The sequence below is a fragment of the Pteropus vampyrus genome, unplaced genomic scaffold, assembly GCF_000151845.1.
Source record: "Pteropus vampyrus isolate Shadow unplaced genomic scaffold, Pvam_2.0 Scaffold553, whole genome shotgun sequence".
Lineage (NCBI taxonomy): Eukaryota > Metazoa > Chordata > Mammalia > Chiroptera > Pteropodidae > Pteropus > Pteropus vampyrus.
The window spans coordinates 681,877-704,286 of NW_011889334.1; the positions used below are offsets into that span (position 1 = coordinate 681,877).

At 43.2% G+C, this 22,410-nt stretch overlaps 1 protein-coding gene across 1 annotated transcript in view; it reads left to right on the top strand.

The window, feature by feature from the left end:
• Positions 1 to 15,713, top strand: part of LOC105308156 (tripartite motif-containing protein 26) — a 25,648-nt gene extending 9,935 nt beyond the window's left edge. Inside the window, exons 3-9 of the mRNA XM_011383995.2 lie at positions 3,140 to 3,634; positions 3,819 to 3,914; positions 5,208 to 5,438; positions 9,716 to 9,738; positions 10,212 to 10,327; positions 10,561 to 10,593; positions 11,161 to 15,713. Of these exons, the coding sequence (XP_011382297.1) occupies positions 3,197 to 3,634; positions 3,819 to 3,914; positions 5,208 to 5,438; positions 9,716 to 9,738; positions 10,212 to 10,327; positions 10,561 to 10,593; positions 11,161 to 11,843 (1,620 nt within the window). The 5' untranslated portion in view covers positions 3,140 to 3,196 and the 3' untranslated portion in view covers positions 11,844 to 15,713. The remainder of the gene's footprint in view (positions 1 to 3,139; positions 3,635 to 3,818; positions 3,915 to 5,207; positions 5,439 to 9,715; positions 9,739 to 10,211; positions 10,328 to 10,560; positions 10,594 to 11,160) is intronic.
• Positions 15,714 to 22,410: the final 6,697 nt, after the last annotated feature.

Below are 22,410 nucleotides of genomic sequence, written 5' to 3' on the forward strand. Positions count from 1 at the left end.
CGTCCAGCACTATTATCTCTTAGTGATTTTTAACATCTTTGGTAGTTACAGATCCTTGTATAGACTCTTAAGAATGATAGAAAACTATAGCCCCTCTTTTCAGAAAATTTTTGACTTTTTTTATTGTTGTTGTTGAACCATTTAAAATTAGTAGTAGTCATGCAGCCCTAAATACTGTAGCATGCATTGCCTAAAAATACGGACATTCTCATTTAGAGTCTCAATAAAAGCCATTTTAAAAATTAGCAATAATTTCTTAATATCCAATACCCAGTCCTTTGTCAAATTTCTTTAATTGTCCAAAAACGATTTTTACAGGTTTTTTTTTTTTTTTTTTAAAGCAGGAGCCAGTCAAGGTACCTGATTTGGTTGTTATTTTATTTTATTTTTTTAGTCTTTCTAAATCGTGAACAATCCTTTTTTATTTTTCATGACATTGACTTTTTAAAAGACCAGGCGAATTTTTTTGTGGATTGTTCTATATTTTGGCTTTATCTGATTATTTCCTCGTGATATGGTTTAGCTCATTCCTCTTGCCCTCATATTTTCTATAAACTTGAAGTTAGTTCTAAAAGGCTTGATTTGATTCATTTAGGTCAAACATTTGTGGAAGGACAGCTTCAAAGGTGATGTGTAATTCACATGGCGCCTCATCGGGAAGCATATGCCAGTTTGTCCCTTTATTAGCGATGCTGGATTTGGGCACTGGTTAAGGTGATCTCTCCCTTATCAGGGTACATTAGGAAGTAACTCATTGGGTAGTACTTTGGCGCCATGGGACTGTCCTGTCCCCCGGCACCTTTTACCTCACGGTTTAGTACGCATTAAAGATTCTTATGAGATTGCAAGATGGTGTTTTTCTAATCTATTATCTCTCCTACACTTATTCACCAGCATTCTTCTGTAATCCCTAGACAGTTTTATTTATCTCCTACATATGCGATCATTTTCATTCAGTTTCAGAGATTTAAAGCCCAGCAAGGATCCTGAGTTAAGAACTGCTGCTGTAAGTGATGAAGGCACCTGATTGTGTCAGGTTTTGTGTGGCTGGGGAGCTTTACTTGAGCTCTTCATAGTCCTTTTATTCTTTCAGGAAATTGCAACAGAATGAAATTCCCAGCCCCAAAGATAGCACATAGCACCCAAACAACAGCAAAGGAAACAACTTAGACTTTGAAACTTCTAAACTGCTTAACAAAGTGTCTTGGCAAAGGGCCTCAAAGCCCCCAGGAGTCCCCAGCACCAGACCCTTTTCTCTTTCCAACTCTATGCTGGGGCAGGCTTCTTCCTTCAATAGGCAAACCAGGGATCTAGACCAGGAAATTCCTAAGATTTTTACTAGCCTTAGTATCATTTCTAAAAACTTTACCCCCTTTGCCAGTGAAATTACTTAACCCCTTCATTGAAACTTTGTATGTACATGTTTTTCACATTCATTACATCTCTTAAAGTCACGCATATCCAAAATTCATTGGAGCTTCCAGTGGAATTTTTGTTGGCAGCATGACAATCTGTTACATTTGTACAGTCCTTTCACTTTATAAAGCACTTTTTATGTATTACTTCATTAGGTCCTCAAGAAGTAGACATTATAGTCGCGTTTTGTTTTTCTTTTGGGTCTTAGATCCTGGGGGTTATTTCTAGCTTATTCTTGTCACTACAGTGAAAACGCAGAGGCCACTGAACTCTGTTGTAATGGATTTTCAGCAGACATACTCAGTAATGGTATTGCTTTCCTGTGGTTCCAAGTGTTTCATTCCAGCCTTGGAGTTACCTGTGTGCCCTGTCTGCTGGCTGTCTTCCCAGCTACTTCTCTGGTTGCTTTCCATGATCTACAGCAGAGCAAATTCCCCAGTTTGCCCCTCGAAGATCTCGTTTCTTTAATTCTGCAGCACGTGTGTTGCTATGGCTGGGTTCTTCCTCACTTCCGCCCTTGATTCCACATTACATTTTTGCTCTTGCACTCTTTGTGCTTTGAACACTCCCTGGATTTGGGAACCAAGGGTTCTGGGTACTCTCCTAAATTTCTTTCTGTGTACTGTGCTTATGCACAGTACTTAAAACATAATGCTTTTGTTCAGCTCACTTAGAAAATCTTGAAGGTAAGTATCATTCTCCTCATTTTATGGATGGGTAAACTGAGGCTCAGAGTACTTGAATGAGTTCTGTTATGTCATACAGAGGCAGGGGCAGGAGGAAGCAGCTGTTGCATCAGGCATCTGAGGCTCCTAATCTCAGACAGGAAGTGGGTCAGGGTAGCACAGGGAAATGGGACTCAAGTCTACTCTGTGCTCAGCTTCTGTGCTTTCTCTGGGAACCAAGCCTTCATCAGCACATTGCAGTCACAGCTAGCTGAGGATTCTTCCACATCGATTTCCTTAGTGAGCTCAGCTAGGGCAGTCTACCCTTGTTAGTAGCAGAGCATCCAGACCAGCTCCATGAGAGAGTCACAGCTGATAATGAGTCCAGTATGGCTAGGTTGTGCTCTGTTGGCAGGCTGGGTCTAAGTGGAGTCTAGCTGCCCAGGGGACGTGAACAAACCAAAATCACAGCACAGCCCAGGGAAACATTTATGAAAGGAGACACTAGAATTTAGATTCTTGTTGCTTCTTGAGTCTTGGTAAAGAATCTCAGTGCTCTTAGTCCTTTAAACATGAAACCTGGAGGAGCAAACAAAAGAAGTCTCTTGATTGTCAGGGGTCCCCCTGAATAGTTGTTCAGCTTGTGCATGACACAACTGAGAGCATTGTGTCCATAGTAGACATTGCAGATTTGTATATTTCTTATGACAGTTTTTCGGCAGAGCGTTATCAAGTATCTTGTTCTATCATAATTGGTACATCAGAGCAGTTGCCCAGCTGATGGAAGGAAAGAGTCTGAGGCAGGAGTGCTTTCCTACCAGCATGGCATGGGCTAGTGCAGCTCTGCTCTCCACTCTACCAAACTACCTACTCTGGGCCTTAGTTTCCTCATCTGTAAAATGAGAGAGTTAGACTAGATGATCAGTAAGGTCCTTTTGCTCTGATATTATGTAAGCCTTGTAAGTGTCTATTGATTGCTTGAGCTGGCAGCCCTATGTGAGGCTGCCATCTCTGCCCCTCTGCTGTGTCTGCTCTTGACTCCATTTCTGGTCTCCAAGGAGGAGAAGCCCCTGCCAGTGAACAGAGAGCCCTCTGAGCTAAGGACTAAGGACACCATGGCCACATCAGCACCACTGCGGAGCCTGGAGGAGGAGGTGACCTGCTCCATCTGCCTGGATTACCTGCGTGACCCCGTGACCATTGATTGTGGCCATGTCTTCTGCCGCAGCTGTACCACTGATGTCCGCCCTGTCTCAGGGGGCCGCCCCGTCTGCCCCCTCTGCAAGAAGCCTTTTAAAAAGGAGAACATCCGCCCTGTGTGGCAGCTGGCCAGCTTGGTGGAGAATATCGAACGGCTGAAGGTGGATAAGAGCAGACAGCCAGGAGAAGTTGCCCGGGAGCAGCAGGATGCGAAGTTGTGTGAGCGGCACCAGGAGAAGCTGCACTACTACTGCGAGGATGATGGGAAGCTGCTGTGCGTGATGTGTAGGGAGTCCCGGGAGCACAGACCCCACACGGCTGTCCTGGTGGAGAAAGCGGCCCAGCCCCACAGGGTAAGCCCTCCTCACCTTCAGAGGGTGCTCCTCCACTCAGGATGCTGTGCTCTGCACCCATCTGGAGGCGAGGCCTGGCCAAGACCCTGCTGAAGGTTTCTTGATGGCCTAGGACTCAGCCTGAGTCCACCCTTCTGCCCTAGCGCAGAGCATCCACCTGTCCCCACTGCTTGTCTTTCTACAGGAAAAAATCTTGAACCACCTGAGTACCCTAAGGAGAGACAGAGACAAAATTCAGGGCTGTCAGGAGAAGGGAGAAGCTGATATCCTGGCTGCGCTGGTAAGTGAGGCTGTTAAGGGAAAGCCCTGAGGTGATTGGCTGTTTGGAGCAGGACCTCCTGGGTTTGTAGAGATGCAGCTGGGAGGTTGCAGGGCTCACCAGGAGAGTGAGCACTGGCAGTGGGAGACCTGGATCGTAGCCCAAGCCTGTCAGTCTGAGCTCTGTGGCTTTGGACTGGTTTCCTCATCTGACAAGTGTGTGGGTTGCCAATTGTCAGGTTCCTCCTCTGTGACTCACCTGAGCTTCAGGGCCACCTTTTGAAGCTACTGCTGTTCTGCCAGGGAGAGCCAGTGTGTAGGGAACTGAGGAAGGCCTGGCTGCATCCTTCCTTTCAGAGGAGGGGAGAAGGACATGATTCCTGAGTAGGGAGCCAGAGAATTTGGAAGGTAGGCACTGGCTTCAGGATAAGAACTGAGAGGGGTAGGTTAAGGAAGGCCTGACTGGCTCTGATAATGCCATGTTTGGTGGTTCTCATACCCATGGTTGCTGGCAGTTGGTAAACAGAGACAGCATATTATGCGCTTCATTAGAAATGGTATCAGGAGGGGAAAAACTGATAGGTGGGTTCCATTTCTGGCGGAAATGGACGTTGGAGGGATGTTAGGGCCAAGCCTGGCAGTGAGTGATTGGGCCCTGGAAAAGGGAAAGAGTGAAGCAGGAGATGCTCAAGTTCAAGGAGTGCCTCCAGGCCCTCAGTGTGCATGGACGCCGCCAGCCCAACATCAGCCAACAAGGGGACCAAGGATGCTGACCAGATCCTAGCCTGGACTCGGCAGTGAAATTTGTAGACAGGAAAGGTCATGGTCCGTGAGCACAGACATTCTACAGTTTCACCATGGGAACCGGTTACAGTCCTACATGGCTAGGATGGGGTACACACAGATACTTTATCCATAATAAGGGTTGCTGAAGAGAGGATTGGTCAGGCTTGGACGAGATAAATCAAGGAAAGCTTCCTAGAACAAGTGACATACAGAGATTGGTGTCCAGGAGGAAAAACTGTGTTGGCTCAGAGTTCCTCAAAGGGCCCAGGTTTATACTGGTTTACCTAGAACAGATAATGGGCTGACCAGTAAGGCAGAATTAGGGTTCCTGTCCCATGGCGGCTGAGAGAACTGTGCTAATTACTTACTGTGTCTTCTTCGAGGAAAGGAGGTTGGCACAGGAATGCTCTAAACACTGTAGAATTTATGAATGAGAGTAGCTAGGGGAGAAGAGCTGGCCTTGTGTGCCTCTAACACCAGATCCTGGAGGTGGAGGCATCACCCCCTTCTCTCCTTCCCCACCCTGCAGAAGAAGCTCCAGGACCAGAGGCAGTGCATCGTGGCTGCGTTTGAGCAGGGCCACCAGTTCCTGAGGGAGCGGGAGCAGCACCTGCTGGACCAGCTGACAAAGCTGGAGCAGGAGCTCACAGAGGGCAGGGAGAAGCACAAGACCAGGGGCGTCGGGGAGCTTGCCCGCCTGGCGCTGGTCATCTCCGAACTGGAAGGCAAGGCCCAGCGGCCGGCTGCAGAGCTCATGCAGGTGAGAGACCTTCCCCAGGGCAGGGAGCCTAGAGACCAGGACAGTAGGTCCTGACCCTGCCACTCACTTGCATGACCTTGGGAGAGTCACTTCCTCTTGGGTTCTCAGTTTTGTCTTCTGAAACATGGGGGTGATGATCCTGTTCCGCCCCCCTTACTCCAGTGATTGCATGAGTATACAATGAGATGACTGGCATGGTGTCACTTCAAAAAGTAAATTTTCTACAAAAAAAAGTTTAAAATATTAAAAAGTGCTGTAGAAATGGAAGGTTAGTAGTATTTTCATTACTATTTTCTGTCTTTATCACTACCGTCATGAGCCTGTCTGCTAACAAGTCACTGGCAGACACTTATCCAGTGGAAGCTTTTTATGGTTCTGAAAATGACAAGGCTGTAGTGGTTGGGGGTGGCTAAGGGAGGGCTGAACAGCAGCTTCTCTCAGAGACCCAGAGAGTCAATAGGAGATAGGCACCTGGGGAAGGGGGACAGAGTGGGTGCGGTTTTCTCTGGGACTGTGGAATTACCCTCAGGGAAAAAGATGGAAAACAGGTTAATTGCTTCTGGAATGCTTTCTGGTAGAGACAACTTTGATGCTGAGAAAGACAAAGTTTTAGACTGGAGAAACAGGTTCTCCGAAGAGTCATACCATGCTGAACAGGGCCCAGCAGCCTTTTGAGGGAGCACGCTTCACTTTTCTGCCCTTGTGGGCCAGGAGAAGGCCTATGTGATGATCTCCTCCACTTGCATGGGTTGGGGTGGCTGGGCCTGTCAGTCAGCTGCTGAAAATGCTATCCTAGCCCAGTAGTAGGGCAAACTGATAGCTGGAGAGAGATGGCAAGGCAAGTTCTCAAGGTATCTGTGTTAGCACAGGCCTCGTAAAGAGGTAGCCTCGGTTACCTCTCCATCATTGTGGATTCAGACTCACTACTCAGGACTCCCAGAGATTTTAGAATCACTGACGAAGTCACTGAGGGCCAGAGAGTAGAAGGCAGGTCAAGAATTGAGTCAAAGTTCCAGCCCAGGTGTCCTCACTCCCAGGCCTCTGTTTTCTTATTCTTTTTTCTCATTTTATCCAGTATGTCTCTGGCTCCGTCCTTTCTTCCAGATGTCCTTCTGTTCCTTCTGGATTTCTTGCAGACTCTGACTGGGTCACTTGCTTCCTTTCCCCTCCCCACTCTTCTTCTTCTTTCCCTTCAAGGACAAGCATCTTTCTTTTTGCCATGGCCTCCACTAGGTGGATATGCACTTATGCGTAGAACAGAGAGGGACATGACGGGGTGCTGGCGGGGCCTGAAATGCATTTATGTCCTCCCTGAGGAGAACCTCTCACCAGTCTACCCAACGGAGCTGCGTGGGCCAGCAGTGGCCCAGCCTCCAAGACTGCTCAGATTGAAGACGTCCCTGGGGTGGGATGGGAGGAGGGAAGGGAGAGAGAGTTGACTGTCTGCTTAAAACCAGTACATGAAATATTGGTACTGGTGGGTTTTTTGTTTGTTTGAGTTTGATTTTGCTGCAAGGAAACTGGACAGCTGTCCTTAATTGTCATTAATATTTTCCCAGAGATTACTGCCAATGGACACAAAGAATGAGATCCTGTTAAGGTAGGGGCTCTGATCCAAAAGTCTTGTAGAGAAATACAGGTGAAAGGGAGATGCAGCATGACAAAAGACATAAAACAGACTATTTGACAAGGGATACAAAAGGAAAGAAAGTTCTCTGGACTGGGAATCTCATGAAGATGTTAAAGGAGACAGATAGAAGCTAAAGAGATACTGACATCCTCCCTGATTTAGCCCTGGATGGACCATGCAGGGTCGGGTGGCAGGCCACACCTCTGTCTCACCCAGTGTTGGTTGCCATCCTAACCTGTGAAGACCCCCTTCATGAGTGCTCTTCATTAGTACCCAGGCAGGTCCTGTGCTGAGAGTGCCACGATTTGTTGCCCTAGCCTCTCTGCTCTGATCGTTTGTTTCATGATAGGCGCAGGAGTCTCTGGGTGGGCTACTTCTTCTGGAGGCTTGTGTGTGGCTTCAGGTTACTTTGGGACTTCCTGGGCTCCCCTTCTTTGTCCTTTGAGAGAAGTGTTCCTGCACTGGTCTCTGGGTCCCACCCTCTCTGAGATGCTCACAATTTTTATCCCTTAGACGGCTCTCATTCTCTCTCTCCACCATTTTAGCGACTCCCATGTCACAGAATATGCTCTCTTGGCTCCCTAACTCCCACCCCACCCACTGTCCATTTATTTGCCCTTTTATGGCACAAATCTCAGTGGACTCATTGGCATGCACTGCCTCAAGATTTGTCATGCAGTCCTCAAGCTGGCTTGGATTTACTTATTTTGGGGGACAGATTAGAAGGATTTACCAAAAACTCAACTGTGTCTGAGCAGTTGCTTCAGAGTAGGGGCAGGGTGTAGCTCTGACTTCTTAAATATCCTTCTTAGAGTAGAGCCTGGCATTCTTCCTGAGACTTTCTGACACGGTCATCAGCATCCACAATTTGGGGATTCTATTTGTTTCTCAAATCTCACTCTCAAAGAAGCCAGCCCCCACCCAGTCCTTCTTAATTCTGTTCTTTTTTTTTCCTGTAATACTCATCACATAATAACATGATATAATGTATTGTTTTATGTCGATTGTTTGCTGTCTACTTCTCTCTGCTAGAAGGTCAGCTCTAACAAGGGTAGGGATTTATATCTCTCTCTTTTTTTTCATCCCAGGCTTCTAGAGCAGTGTCTGGCATGTAGGAAGCACTTAACTGATACTTGTATATGAGTGAAAGGAAGGCAAAAATTAATATAAAGTATTATGGAGGCTTTAGGCTCACAAAAGGGAAATAACCAGCATCTCACAAGAACCCCCTTCACATTCCTCTCTGTCCCTGTCATACAGATAGCATCACCATTCTTCCTCCAACTCAAGCCATGGCCTGTCCTGATTATCTGTCACCACTTCTCCTAGTCAGGTCTGTCTCAAACATACCTGTTCTCTGTCTCTGCTGCGACTGCTGCTTCAGGCCGTTTATCTCTTATCTGGTCTACAGCAATAGCCTCCAGGCTGGCCCCCTGCATGTTCACATTGCCTCCTTTAATCCATGCTCTAAAGCAGGGATCCCCAACCCCTTGGCCGCAGACAGCTACTGGTCCATGGCCTGTTAGGCACAACAGGAGGTGAGTGGTGGGAAAGCGAGCGAAGCTTCATCTGTATTTGCACCTTCTCCCCAGCACTAGCATCACTGCCTCAGCTTCACCTCAGATCAGGCATTAGATTCTTTTAGGAGCACTGGTCCCTGGTTCCAAAAAGGTTGGGGACTGCTGCTCTAAATGATAGCCAAGTGATTGATCATTTAGGATTTTGGTCAGCTATTATATCAAACTCAAGTACGGTGATTCAAATAAAACAGATTATTTCTTTCTCAGTAACAGTTCAGAGTTGGCGGGTCTAAAGTTGTCAGGGTGGTTGTTCGTGAGGTCATTCAGAGAGCCAGGTTATTCCACTGGTGGTTCCATCTAGTTGTTCCACTAACTTCAAGGGATGTTGTCTTCAGTTGTGTAGTTGAAGTTGGGCTCACCACCACCGTATCCAAATTTTAGACAAGGAAAAAGAGGAATTAGAAAGCAATTTCCTTTTTTTAAAGGACCTGACCCCAAAACTGTAGTCATTAATTCCTTTTACATCCCACTGGTTGGCGCTTTGTCTCATGACCAGACCTGGTTACAAGATAATCTGGGAAATGTGGCAAAAAGCCCAGCTGTTACTCCAGGGGTTCTATTATTAAAAGGAAGAAGGAGAGAATGGATCCTGGAACATACTTAGTAGTCACAGCCACTGAAAGCAGATCACATATACTACTTCCCTACTTGAAACCCTTTGGTGGTTTACTACTGTACATGGAACGAAATTTGAACTCCTTGCTATGCCTGTTTAGCCCTGCATGATGTGACATCTGCCTTTCTTTGCCAAGCTCTTCCACCTTGCCGCCTTCCCATTCTTCACCTGACTAGCACGTTCTCCTTCAAATCGCAGCACAAGTGTCATAACCTCAGAGACGTTGGCCTGTCACCTCCTCCCTATCTCCCAACCGCCATTTGCTCTGTCATTGATTACTTTGTTTTCTTATTTTTGTTTATCCAGTGCTGCCACTAGAATGTCAGCTCCATGAGGAAGGGACCGTGTTTGTTTTGTTCATGATGCATCCCCGGTCTCTAATACAGTGTTGGTAAATATGGATGAAGTCTTCTTTGATTTAAATTGATACTTGTGCTTTCTTCCCTCTCAGGACACCAGAGACTTCTTAAACAGGTAAAAGAGATTCCTTTCCTCAGTATACCTTATTCCTCTGTGCTTGTGTCCCCTCCCCTTTTCCTTGACCATGACCCATTTGAATTAATGGAGAGTAATATGGTGCCAGAGGTGCCCACATCCCATGGTTCCTCTTGATGACCTTCTGTCCTGGGAAGCAAAAACACATCCTTGAACTGGAGACTTACTGTACACTGGAGCAAGTTCTCTGTAGAATCCCAGCACCTTAGCTTACTCTCCTTGTATGAGATGAGACAGGTGGCGAGAGTAGAAAAGTGTCTTAGCTGACTAAAGTGTTCTGGATGTTGAGTCTGCCAATGGTTCCAAGTCCCAGCTCAGCCTGGAGCAGTTTGCTTAGTGTCTTTGGCCCCTATCGGCAGGGAGTAATTGTACCTTACTATCCCCTTTCATAATTGTAATAAGGATTGAGAGAAATGTAAGAAGAGCTAAGGTTATGTCTGTCATCTTCTCAGATATCCACGGAAGAAGTTCTGGATTGGGAAACCCATTGCTCGAGTGGTTAAAAAAAGGACAGGGGAATTCTCAGATAAACTTCTGTCTCTGCAGCGAGGCCTGAGAGAATTCCAAGGTAAGGGTTAGGGAGAGCCTTGGGGTGGGAGTCAGGAGGTAGGGTGGCACTTTGAGGGATGGTACCAGGCTCCTTGCTGTTAGATTCTCTTCCCGCAGTCCTCTGAGGGTATCCTAATTGTTTTCTTGGGATCTCAGGGATGGAACCCCGTCATGAAATTGATACTTTCTGAGTAAGAAATGAGCCTGTAAATTTGCTGAGCTTGACGGTCATTGCTGTCCTTTTTTCTCCAGGGAAGCTGCTGAGAGATTTGGAATATAAGACGGGTGAGTATCCAAAAGGTTGTTCCCAGATTTAGCTCAAATAAGGAATATTTTCCCCATGGAGATTGTAACCGCCCGCTAGTGTTCCTGGGGAGTTCCTTCTCACGCCACAGGGAGAATTTCCCAGATGCAAATCTCAAGCCCCCACCTTGCACTTTCTGATCAGTTTACTACTCTTCATTCTGCAGTAGAGGTCTCCACATGATATTCTGGCCCTTCTGTGTCCCGTGTTTAGTTATACTGTCCTCATAGGTCCTGCCACCAATCCCTTTCCTATGACTGAGTTTCTCCTTCTTTGCCTGGTCACATGTCTCCTGTATTCAGAGCCAGCTGTGATGGCATCCTGAGGCCAGAGGCCATATCTGCTTCAGGCTGAACATCTGTGCTTCCCACCCCCCTCTGGCTGTAAGATTGTGCACTGCATACCCCTGAAGGACCCCAGAAATATGGACTAAGATGTGAATAGCACCCCTTGGATTGTATAGTGTCACAGCCCTGTCATGGACACCATGGAGACTAGTGGCCCCTCCTGGCCCACTGGTGACACTGTTACTTCTTTTGTTCCCACAGTGAGTGTCACCCTGGACCCACAGTCGGCCAGCGGATACCTGCAGCTGTCAGAGGACTGGAAATGTGTGACCTACAGTGGCCTGTACCATAGTGTTTACCTGCACCCCCAGCAGTTTGACTGTGAGCCAGGGGTGCTGGGCAATAAGGGCTTCACCTGGGGCAAGGTCTACTGGGAAGTGGAGGTGGAAAGGGAGGGCTGGTTTGAGGATGAAGAGGAGGGGGATGAGGAGGAAGAGGGGGAAGAGGAGGAGGAGGAAGAGGAGGCTGGCTATGGGGGGTTTGTGTCCTGGGAGACGGATGAGGATGAGGAGTCACTGGGGGACGAAGAGGAAGAGGAGGAAGAGGAGGAGGAGGAAGAAGTTCTGGAAAGCTGCATGGTGGGGGTGGCCAGAGACTCTGTGAAGAGGAAGGGCGACCTCTCCCTGCGGCCGGAGGATGGGGTATGGGCGTTGCGCCTCTCCTCCTCGGGCATCTGGGCCAACACCAACCCCGAGGCTGAGCTCTTTCCAGCGCTGCGGCCCCGGAGAGTAGGCATCGCCCTGGATTATGAGGGGGGCACCGTGACTTTCACCAATGCAGAGTCACAAGAACTTATCTACACCTTCACCACCACCTTCACCCGGCGCCTGGTTCCCTTCCTATGGCTCAAGTGGCCGGGAACACGGCTCCTGCTGAGACCCTGAGCCCCGCCTGAATCCTGCCCGCCCCTGGCCCCACGTCCCCTGATGCTTCACTTCTCTGGAAATCCAGGACTGTTGTGGGGAAGGAGGCACCTGGCCAGAGCAGCTGCAGCCGGGGAGAGGAGGGACACCATATCCACTGCTGCTCCCCCACAATGGCTGCGGCCCCCTCGAGACCTCACTTAGTGCTATCGCTCTCTTCATACTGCCATGGTTGGGCTCTTCTCCCACCTCCAGGAGGTTCCTGTGCAAACTTCTGACCCTGGCGTCCATGAGGGCTCCTCCTTCTCTTCTGCCCACTGCCTTTGACCCAGCCCTGCACTCTCTTTGCTGAATAAGAGGCAAGGCAGCATTTATTTGCCCAGTGTGGCATGCCAGATCAGTTGACTTAATGCCCTGGGCCATTTTGCCTTCCTCAAATCCCATAGCTTTCACTTTGCCCAAATCTACTCTGCTGTCTACCTTCCCTGGCACTTTAAGCAGATCTGCTGCTACCCCAGCTCAGAGTTAAACATACATGAAAATGCTGAAAGAACTGAATGAAAATCCACTGAAGCTTCCCTGCCCATTTAAGTAAGGCACCTAAAGTTCCAGTGGAAATCATCTTGTGAGGTCCAGAGCAGAGTCTATGCTTTTCTGAGACCAGGGCTGTGCATGAGGTTTCCACAACTAAGGAGATAGGACTCCCTGAAGCCATCCGTGGTCTTAGGGAAATGATCTAGATACCTGTGGCTTTGGGGGAACAGTTGTGATCAGTAATCAATAAATTATCTCTGTGGCTTGGTCCTCGCGAGGAGAGTTTTTTACTTTCAGAATATACTGCTCTTATCAGTTCATCTAAAAACACCAGGGCAAATATCCAGTCCAGTAAAACCTCTCCTGCCTTGAAAGCTCTGATCAGTTTCTCCAGCAGGGTAACACTAGCCCTAGCTTCTGACACTAGCCCTATCAACATGCAGGTTTTATTTTCCTGGGAGAGGGACTGGGGAGGGCCAGACAGCTGTGGGGAGAGGAAAGGAAGGCAGCAGGAATCCACAACAAGCCCACCAGGTCTTCATGTCAGGAGAGGAATTAAAGAGTATCCTCTGCTAACAGGCCCAACCCAAGTCCCAGCTTCTGTTTTCAGCACCACCCCGCCTCGAGTGCTCATGGGTTGACAGGAGCTCTGGCCAGATTACCTCACAGCCTTCTTCCTTACCCATTCCAAGCACTCTGCCAGTCTCTCCTGATGTCTCCTGACCAGTCTCGAATAGTTGCTCCCTCACCTGTGCACAGCTACAGGGATCTCCCTTCACTATCACATTAGGAATCTTGGATTGGTTTTATTTCTTTATCCTATGTTTTCTTTTTTCTTAATTTACTTCATTTGGGTGAAACATCATCCAGTAGCTTCCTAAGAAATGGTACGTAGAAGATGAATTTTTTAAATCTTATTAAATGTCTGGAAATTTTTGAAATCTTAAATATTTCCTACCTTCATGCTTACTTGATAGTTCACTGAGTATAGGATTCATGGTTGGAAATAATTTTCCTTCAGAAATCCAAAGGCATTGTTCCACTGTCTTCTAGCTCCCATTGTTGCTGTTGAGAATTCTTGTGCCACCTGATGCCCAATTCTTTGTATGTGGCCTGTGTTTTCTTTCTGGAAGCTTACAGGGTCTTATCTGTGTCCTTATTCTTAAATTTCTTGATAATGCCTTTGTATAAGGTTTTTGTCCATTGGGCCCTGTCATTCTAGAAATTCATAATCTCTCAGTTCTTGGAAACTATTGAATTCTTTTCTCTGTTCTCTCAAACCTGTTATCTCCAGACTTTGTATAACTCCTGAATTCATTTATTGAGTATCTCTGATGTGCCAGATGTTTAGGCTGAAGTCATGATAAGGTAAAGTTCTTGCACTCATGGCATTTATGTCCCAGTGAAGAGTAACAGGCAATGAATTAAAATAAAAAATAAAATAGTAATTGCATATACAAAGAACTAAAATAGAACTGCGATAGATAATGACCAGTGTTTATAATGGTTGGTCAGAAAGGGTTTCTCTGAGAAGATAGCATTAAAGCTGAACTCTGAAGGATGAAAAGGAAGGTGTGAGATCACATTAGCCAGAGTGAATGGCAAAGTCATAAGGCAGGGAGAAGCTGTGTACAGAAAGGCAGTGTGTCTATAGTGCAGTTATGGAAGTGGAGGGAGAGTGGTAGATAAGCAGAGAAGAATCATGTTGGCCTGTGGACCATGCCAAAGAGTTTGGATTTTTTTCTAAGTACACTGGGAAGCTACTGAAACATTATAAGCAAAGGAGTAATGATTCAATTCAATAAGCAAATGTTGAACACCTATTTTTTGCCGGGCACTGTTCATGGCACTTTGAGATGAATCAGTTTTTTTTTTTTTAGTCCCTTCCTTAAGGACCTTACATTCTAGAAGGAAAAGGCAAACAAGCACAGAAAATACAAAATATACAGTGTATTAGAAAATAAGTACAGTGGACAAAGAGAAGTGTTACTTTTTTTAAAAAAAGATCTCTTTGTTTAGAGAAATGTTTGCAGGGGATAAAAAGAAGCAGGGGTTTATAGAGAAGGCTTTTGTCATAAATCACATGAGAGATGACTGTGGTTTGGAGTAGAGTGATAGGAAGGATGGAGAGAGGAACACATTTGGAATGGGTAGAGTCACTAGGACTTGCTGATTAAACTGAATGGATTAGGGATGGTTGGAAGAAGAGAAATTACTGATAACTCCTGGATTTTCAGTTCAATTAAGGAGATGATGAAAATGAAGGATGATTGCGGAGTATGTTTGAAAGCAGAGGATGTAGAAGTCAAGACTTGTGCTTGTATTAAGAATAAAATGTATGCCTATGGGACATCTAAATGGAGAAGTCAGGCAGATAATGGATATAAAAATGTTAGAATGGAGTGGAGAGAGATTTTGGAGCCGGTGCTTGGCTCATGGAGATGGTGGGCTGGTGCCAACTGAGCTCATGGACTGGGAAGAAGGTTTGAGGAGAATCACCCCGGAGGGGTCAGGAGCACTTTTGAAGAAAAGCACATTGAATGATGAAATGATGACAGAAATTGTGATCGATGTGTTTCCTTCATCTCAGTATGTATACTCCTTGTTTCTCCTTAATGACCTAGGACCTCCAGTGCTGGGTTGAGTAGAATGATAGCATCTCTGTTTCGTTCCAAATATTAAAGTGCTGCTTCTGTTTTTTAGTTAGAATTGTAAAATAAGTTAAATTCGATGTTTGATGTATGATTTTGTAGTATATGCTTTATAAGGTAAGAAAACTTAATCCCTAGTTTATTAAGCATTTTTATCAGGAATGGGTATTGAATTATATCAAATGCTTTTCTACTTATGTTGAAGTGATTGTGTTTTTTTTCCCCTCCTTTATTAATGAATGACATTGATGAATTTTTTTATGTTAAACCAAATTTACATTCCAGGAGTAAAGTCTATCACTTAATTTTTTTTCTTAATTCTGTTTATTTTTATATCTATATTCATAAAGATTTCTCTACATCTAGTTTTAGTGTTAAGTTTACATTAGGCTTATAAAGTGATTTGGGAGTATTCCCTCTGTTTTCTGTAATAACTTATTGTGGGGGTTACTTTTTATTTGGAGGTTTGATGAAACTTGACTATAAAATAAAAAATAAATACCAAATGGACCTAGTATTTATTTTTATCGGTGGGGGGAAGGAGGGCTTTAAATTGTAATTTCTAATTTGATTTAATAAATGGTTATAGATCTAGTTAGTTTTTCCCTGTCACCATGAATCAATTTTGGTAAGTTATATTTTATGTAAAATTGTCCATCATGACTCTGTTTTTAAAGTTATTGACATAAAGTTCTTCACAATTCTTCATTCTTGTCCTGTTTTCTGTTTCTAATATTAGTTGTAATTTTTCTTTTTTCTTGATGAATCTTGCTGAAGATTTGCTATTTTAGTAGTCTTTTCAAAGAACAGTTTTCAGTGTTACTGAACATTTTTTATTTCATTTCTATTTCATTGTTGCTCTTACTTCCTCTTTAGGCTTACTATTTTTTTTAACTCATTGAGTTAGTTTAGTTTCACTATTTTTTCTCTAATACATGCATCTAAGAGTATAAATTTCCATGTAAAGTAATACTGTGGTAGACTTAAAGTTATGTTCACAAAATTCTTTGATACTCCTCCTTTTAAGAGGTAATGCTTAATACCTGTCCCCTTGAGTATGGACTGGACTTAGCGAGTCACTCTGAATAAAGAGAGCACTGTGGAAATGATGGTGTGTGAACTTGCAGTTGAATGGTCCAGCTTCATGTAACTGCAGCTCCAGCTGTGTCTTGAATGTTTTTAAAGTTTTGTAAATGCTTTTTAAAAGTTTTTAAAAAGGCTTTTAAAATTATCTTTTTATTTTTAATTTTATTACATTGCGGCCAGAGATCTTTGCATGATTGACAAGTGAAAATCACGCATTATTTTGAGAAAAGAGGGCTGTCACTCATGACTTTATTATGCCATGAAGGGAGATAGGTAGCTTTCAGTGTTCTTCTGATTAATAAATAAATTAAGCAAGCATTTATACCTTTAGAAAACAGGTTTATTAAATACTATTACCAGAGCAGTTATCAAACAAGAAAATCATTTAACAAAGCAGGCACTTTAGAAACTTACGGGTTTTTTTTTGTTTGTTTTTTTGTGTGTTTTGATTCTACAGAGCATAGTCGTAATATCTGTAGTTCAGGAATCTTGAAAGAATCTTGTTACAAATAACATTTGCAAGAACAGTTTTATGATGACAGAAAACCAAACAGGTGGATAGTTACGAGCTGCCACAAAACTATGCCTAGAACTGTGATGTTGTTGATACCCTTGGCTGGACACCTGATCAGAACAAGCAGGAGAGAGCTTTGCTCCCTGTGTCTGTCTGATACTCCTTTCGCCAGCAGCTGCAATGTAGGAGAACCAACATTCCCAAGACAACATGGAATTCTTTTGGTTAATGACAGGAGAAATGAGCAGGCTGAGAAGCTTAAAAACTTAACACGTGGAAGGAGAAAATGAAAAAATTTTAAATGGGGAGCATGCAATGTTTTGCTTTGACAGTGATATCGATGTTCTGCTTTTGAGCCTAGGCCTTGGTCTTTTTTTTTCCAACTGTTCCACGAGTACTCAGAAAAACTATTTTCACTAAGTTCATGGTTCTGTGTATGCCCATTAGATGAATTTTATTTTGTTATTCAAATATGCCATGTCTTTATTAGAAGGATCTTACTTTGTGGTTCAAATATACTATATTCTTTAGAATATTTTGTCTTTTAAGTATCAATAACTGGGAGAAATCTGCTACGATTCTTGGTTTATCAGCGTTTTTTTGTTTTTGTTTTTTTTTTGTAACTCTGACAATGAGATGTACCACAGCTCAGAATTGTTACAGTTTCTAGATAAACTGTTCCTTTTACCAGAATGTAGTTAGTGTCCTTCCTTCTCTAACCTGATATATGCTTTGGGCATTAAAGTATATTTTCTCTGACATTGATATGGTTATGTCAACTTCACCGCCTGGCATATCGTTTTTAATCTTTCAGTATCATCGTTTTATTCTTTTGTAAACAGTATGGCTAGATTTTTTTTTTCCAGTCTAGAAGCCTGAGTTTTGGTAAATAGGAGTTACTCTGTTTACATTTATTATGATAAGTGATAGATCAATAAATTTCTGTCATTACTATTTATCATTCTTTTTCTTTGCTTTTTAAAATTTTCTTTTCTTTGTTGGATTGATTAAGCTTTCTTTATTTCATTGTTTCTCCTCTCCTGGTTTGAAAGTTACATGATCTCTTTCTGTTTACCCATAAAATTTTACATTTATACTTGAATTAACAAATAATAAAGTTTATCGGTGTCCCTCCATCCTCCCAAACAATACAAGACCTTGGAATGCTTTAACTTAGAACACTGCTTCATCTATGTGATACTATTAGTCATAGCTTTGTTCCACATTTGTGTTGTTTACAGTTTTTTTGCTATTACAACAATGCTGCTAGGAGTATTTCTGCATTTATCTTAAAGTGTGCACGTGCAAGAGTTTCTCCAGGATGTACACAGGAGTGAAATTGTGGGCTACAGGATGGCAAATTTTCAGCTTTACTAGGTAATGCCAAAGTATTTTTGAAAGGGGTTGTTCCAGTTCACACTTCATTTTTGGTAATGTCAGTCTTGTAAACATCAGCCAGTCTGGTTGATGAGTAATAGACTCTCACTGTGGTTATAAATTTTCATTTTGCTGGTTGCTAAGGAAGGTTTGGCCATCTTCATATAGGGTAGTTTTGGGTTCCTGTTCAAGTCTTTTGTTCATTTTTCTCTCAGGTTGTCTTTTAGATATTACTCTCGTTCTTTATATCTTCTAGATTCTACTCTTTTGTCAGTTATGTGTATTGCCAATGTCTTCCCCTAGTTTGAGATCTCTTTTCACTCTCTTTTTGGTGTCTTGATAATCAGAAGCTCTTAATGTTAATGCTGGAGAATTTATCGATCCCATACCTTTGTAATGAGTGCCTTTTTTTGGTCTTGCTTGAGAAATCCTTTATTACCCCATGGTCATGGAGATATTCTATATCATCTTCTGAAAGTTCTACTGTTTTTCCTTCAATTTTTGATGTTTAATTTATCTGAAAACTATCTCGTGCATACCTTGTTTTAATATGCTTCCGGTTAGTCACTGTTATTGTTTTCTATAGAGTTAATGCTTCTTTATCTTTGCTCACATGCTTATCACTGCTTTTTGCCTCCCCTGCTTTTTTCTGGGTTTAATTCCCCTCTTCCTGAGACGGAAATGGTAGTCAATCTCTCAGCAAAGATTTGTGGTAAACTACCTTTTTTTCCTCTATGATTTTATTTCATCCTCATTCTGGAGCTACAGTTTAACAGAATGGAAATTTAGTTTAATGTTTTTCAGAAGTTTGAGAAAACTTCCTTATTATTGCTGTCGAGATGTCTGCTCCTTGGGAGGTAATCTGTCTTCTGTGTCTGCTTTTCAGATTTTTCTCTTTGTCTTTGTTTTGTTCAGTTTCTGTGTCTAGGGATAGATTTGTCATAATTTATCCTGTTCAGGACTGTGTTTCTTGAATCTATGCATGGTACCTCTTTTCTGTTCTGGAAAATTAATAGTATGTCTTAAAATATTGCTTCTCCCTTTTTTTCTTTTTTTCCTTCCGGAACTTAACATTTGTCATATTTTAGAGCTTCACATTCCATCTTCTAAATCTCTTAACTTTATTTCTATTTTCCATCTCCGTATCTCTCTGTGCTGCATTTTGGTTCATTTTCTAAGAGTTCATTAACTCTGCAATCTGCTTTTAATCATTTGTTTAATCAGGTCCATAAGACTTTATTTCCATTCATCATATTTTTATATCTAGAAGTTCTACTTGATTCTTTGAACCAGATTTTCATGTTTCTTATCTTCCAATTTAGTTCTTTAATCATTTTTAAATACCTAGTTTTAGTCTCTTTTGTTCTCTGATTGTTCTATAGTTGAAGGTCTCGGGGTTGTACTCCTCCAGTTTGTGTTTTCCAGTGGGAAAGCGAGTCCTTTTTTCATGTGTTTTTAATAACTTATGTTGAGCTCGTCTTAAGCAGGGCTTTCTGAGGGCATTGTATGCAGTGCTCTGCCAGGGAACCCAGATGTGTAGTACCAGTCCAATACCAATTTTGTGTTTATTTTTTGGCTTGGAGATTTTTACCCCACAAACTAAAGCACTGTCCATATACTTGGTCAGGGATTCTGTTTCTCAGAGGGATTCCCAGGAAAAGTTTCCCTCCTGTCTTCTGTGCCACTGGGTGATTTTCCCCCAACTTTTTCTTTCTTAGAACATACAGTCCTCACTCTCACAGACACCTGGCTCTATGCCAGTCTCAACTATGGCTGTGACTCTACCTGTTACTGGTCTAAGACTTCATCTGCTGACCTTTCTAGATTGATAAACATAATCCCTGGGACCTGGAATCTGGAGCAGAAGAGGTGTTGTACTTGAGGAAGCATCACATTCTAGATGGTGTCACACTTTAGCTATTGCTTCCTTGACTCACAGCTATGCAGGATTAAATAGTAAAAACAAAATTCCTTGAACATTCAGTGTACTCATCTTTTTCTTGTGAAACTGCAAAAAAATTCTGGCCAACCACTTAACTCATACTGCCACTGGCAGAAACATGTTATTGTTATTTCTAACATAATAGTGAGCTTACAAAATAGTGAAGCTCAGGATGAGTTATGCTCATCATCTATAAATTTGATTCAAGACAAAAATTTCGAAAACTCCATAACAAATATGCAGTTCCTCTATCATTTTGTCCCAGAAGATAGCATAATAAGGAAGATAATGTGATCCTAGTACCTGCTCTAGTATGAGAAATAGGCCTTTGGCCTTCTTAAAAAAAACCTTGGCCTTCTTAAACCTTGGCCTTCTTAAAAAAAAAAAAGATTGCCTTTTCCCTCTAGGTCTCATTGGAGCACAAAGGTATGAGGTCATTGCTTTTCTAAGAGACCTGGAAGAAAGTATGTGAAACTGGTCCCCAGTCCTATGAGAAACAAAATGATACTTAACGATTGAGTAGAAACAGCACTTAGATGGACAGCACCCTGAGGATATAAATTAAGTCACAAGGTCTCAGAGTTTGAAGGGATCTTGTATGCTCTTTATGCCCTGGACAGATGGGATGGTTTTCCCAAGATCTAAGTCATTGGCTGAGCCAAGATCAAAACAGGAGGCCTTCACATCTCAAGGGCCAGGCACCTTGACTTGTTTGCATTCACTGTTACTTTCGCATAATTCTTAGGGCCACTCGCCCAGTCTCAGAATTCCTGGTGGCAGTGGCTTTAATGTCATCACGAGGACAATTAGCTCTTGTGTCTTTTTTGTAATGGGGTGAGAGAGAAAGGATTTACAAAGATAATATTCACTCGCGAGAGCCCACACACCCAAGTTAAAGGTAATCTACACAGCAGTGTCATTATTTTGTTCTGTGGATTTGCATTCCTTCCTTCCTTTCTCCCTTCCTTCCTTCCTTCCTCCCTCCCTCCCTCCCTCCCTCCCTCCCTCCCTCCGGCTCCCAGGCAATAAAGGTGCTCTTCTCTTTGAATTCAGTGGACATGCATCCTTAGAGTTGCAGGAAAGTTGACCATGACCAGAGCCACCCCCTGGCTATACTCCTTCATCTGTGGTTCTGAGTATGAGCTCTGTGGCCTTGGCCCTAGAATGCTGAGCTGGACTTATCCCAACTTTTCAATTTTGACCACAGACTTCTTGAGAAATAAGAAACACATGAGAAAAAGAATGGTTAAAAGGATCTCTTTGTCTCTAAATTGGTTCTGTTTGGTGCACATATAAGGGATTCATACCTGTTTAATTCTGACTCTGCAGACCAGTCATCTGAGACAAATCACTGAGCCTCTTGCCTCCCTGAGGTCTCAATCTAAGGGAATTTGTCCCAACTCTGTTACTATTTTTACTTGTACAAATCTGTGCTTTACACTTTGAAAGGCCAAAACTCAAAACATCATAGTTTAGAGTAAGGAGAGGTTTATTGATAGAGAAGGTGCCTACTAAGAAGATGACAGCCCTGGTGATACCTCAAATCCATCTTACAGAGTTCAGGCTTTTTTTATGTCTGGGGAAAGGGAAATTGGGAGAGGCTGTTTTTATAAAATTCAAGTGGCAAGCAGAATTCCTTTAACAATTAGCATGTCTGTGTGTAAGACTAACAGAAGCTATTAGCCTGAAGGCATGGGAACAAAGCAGGCTTGAACAAGATAGTCAAAGAAAGACTGAGCATTTTACTCTGTTACAACATGGCCAAACATCAACATTAACTGCTCACTAGATGCCAAGCACTATACCAAGCCAATTAATTGTTGCAATATTGTGATTTACATCTGAATGACCAAATATATATTTCTCATCTCTGTCTGGTCTCCATCCACAGTTCCTGGGTCACAGCTCCCCAAATCCTTAGAATTTCCTGAATGATAAGAGTAATGGGAGCATCTTTTGTTATATTGATCTCTTAGGTGAAATGGGTTTCTTATAATTCATAACAAGCCCCTTTCCACAGCTGAGCTTATGTTAATGAACTGACTTTTGGAAAGCACCTAAGGAGGGGGGCCAGTTGCCAGGAAAACCAAGTGGTGAACTTTGGGGCGGAAATTTTAGTCCCACCCCGATTTCCAGGGAAGGGAGAAGGACTAGAGGGTGAATCAATTGCTAGTGGCCAATGAGTTAATCAACCATGCATATGTAATAAAGTCTCCATTAAAAACCCAAAAGAAGGAAGTTTTTAAAGCTTCCAGGCTGAACTGTAACACTTCCACATACCACTGTGCTGGGCCCCAAACTCATGAGGACAGAAACTCCTTTGTTAAAGTCCACATCCTATGTATCTCTTCATCTGGCTATTGATTTGTATCCTTTATAATAAATCAGTAGTCCAGTGAGTAAATGGGTTTCCTGAGTTCTATGAGCTGCTCTAAAGAATTAATCTAACCCAAGGAGAGGGTTGTAGGAACCTCCGCTCTGTAG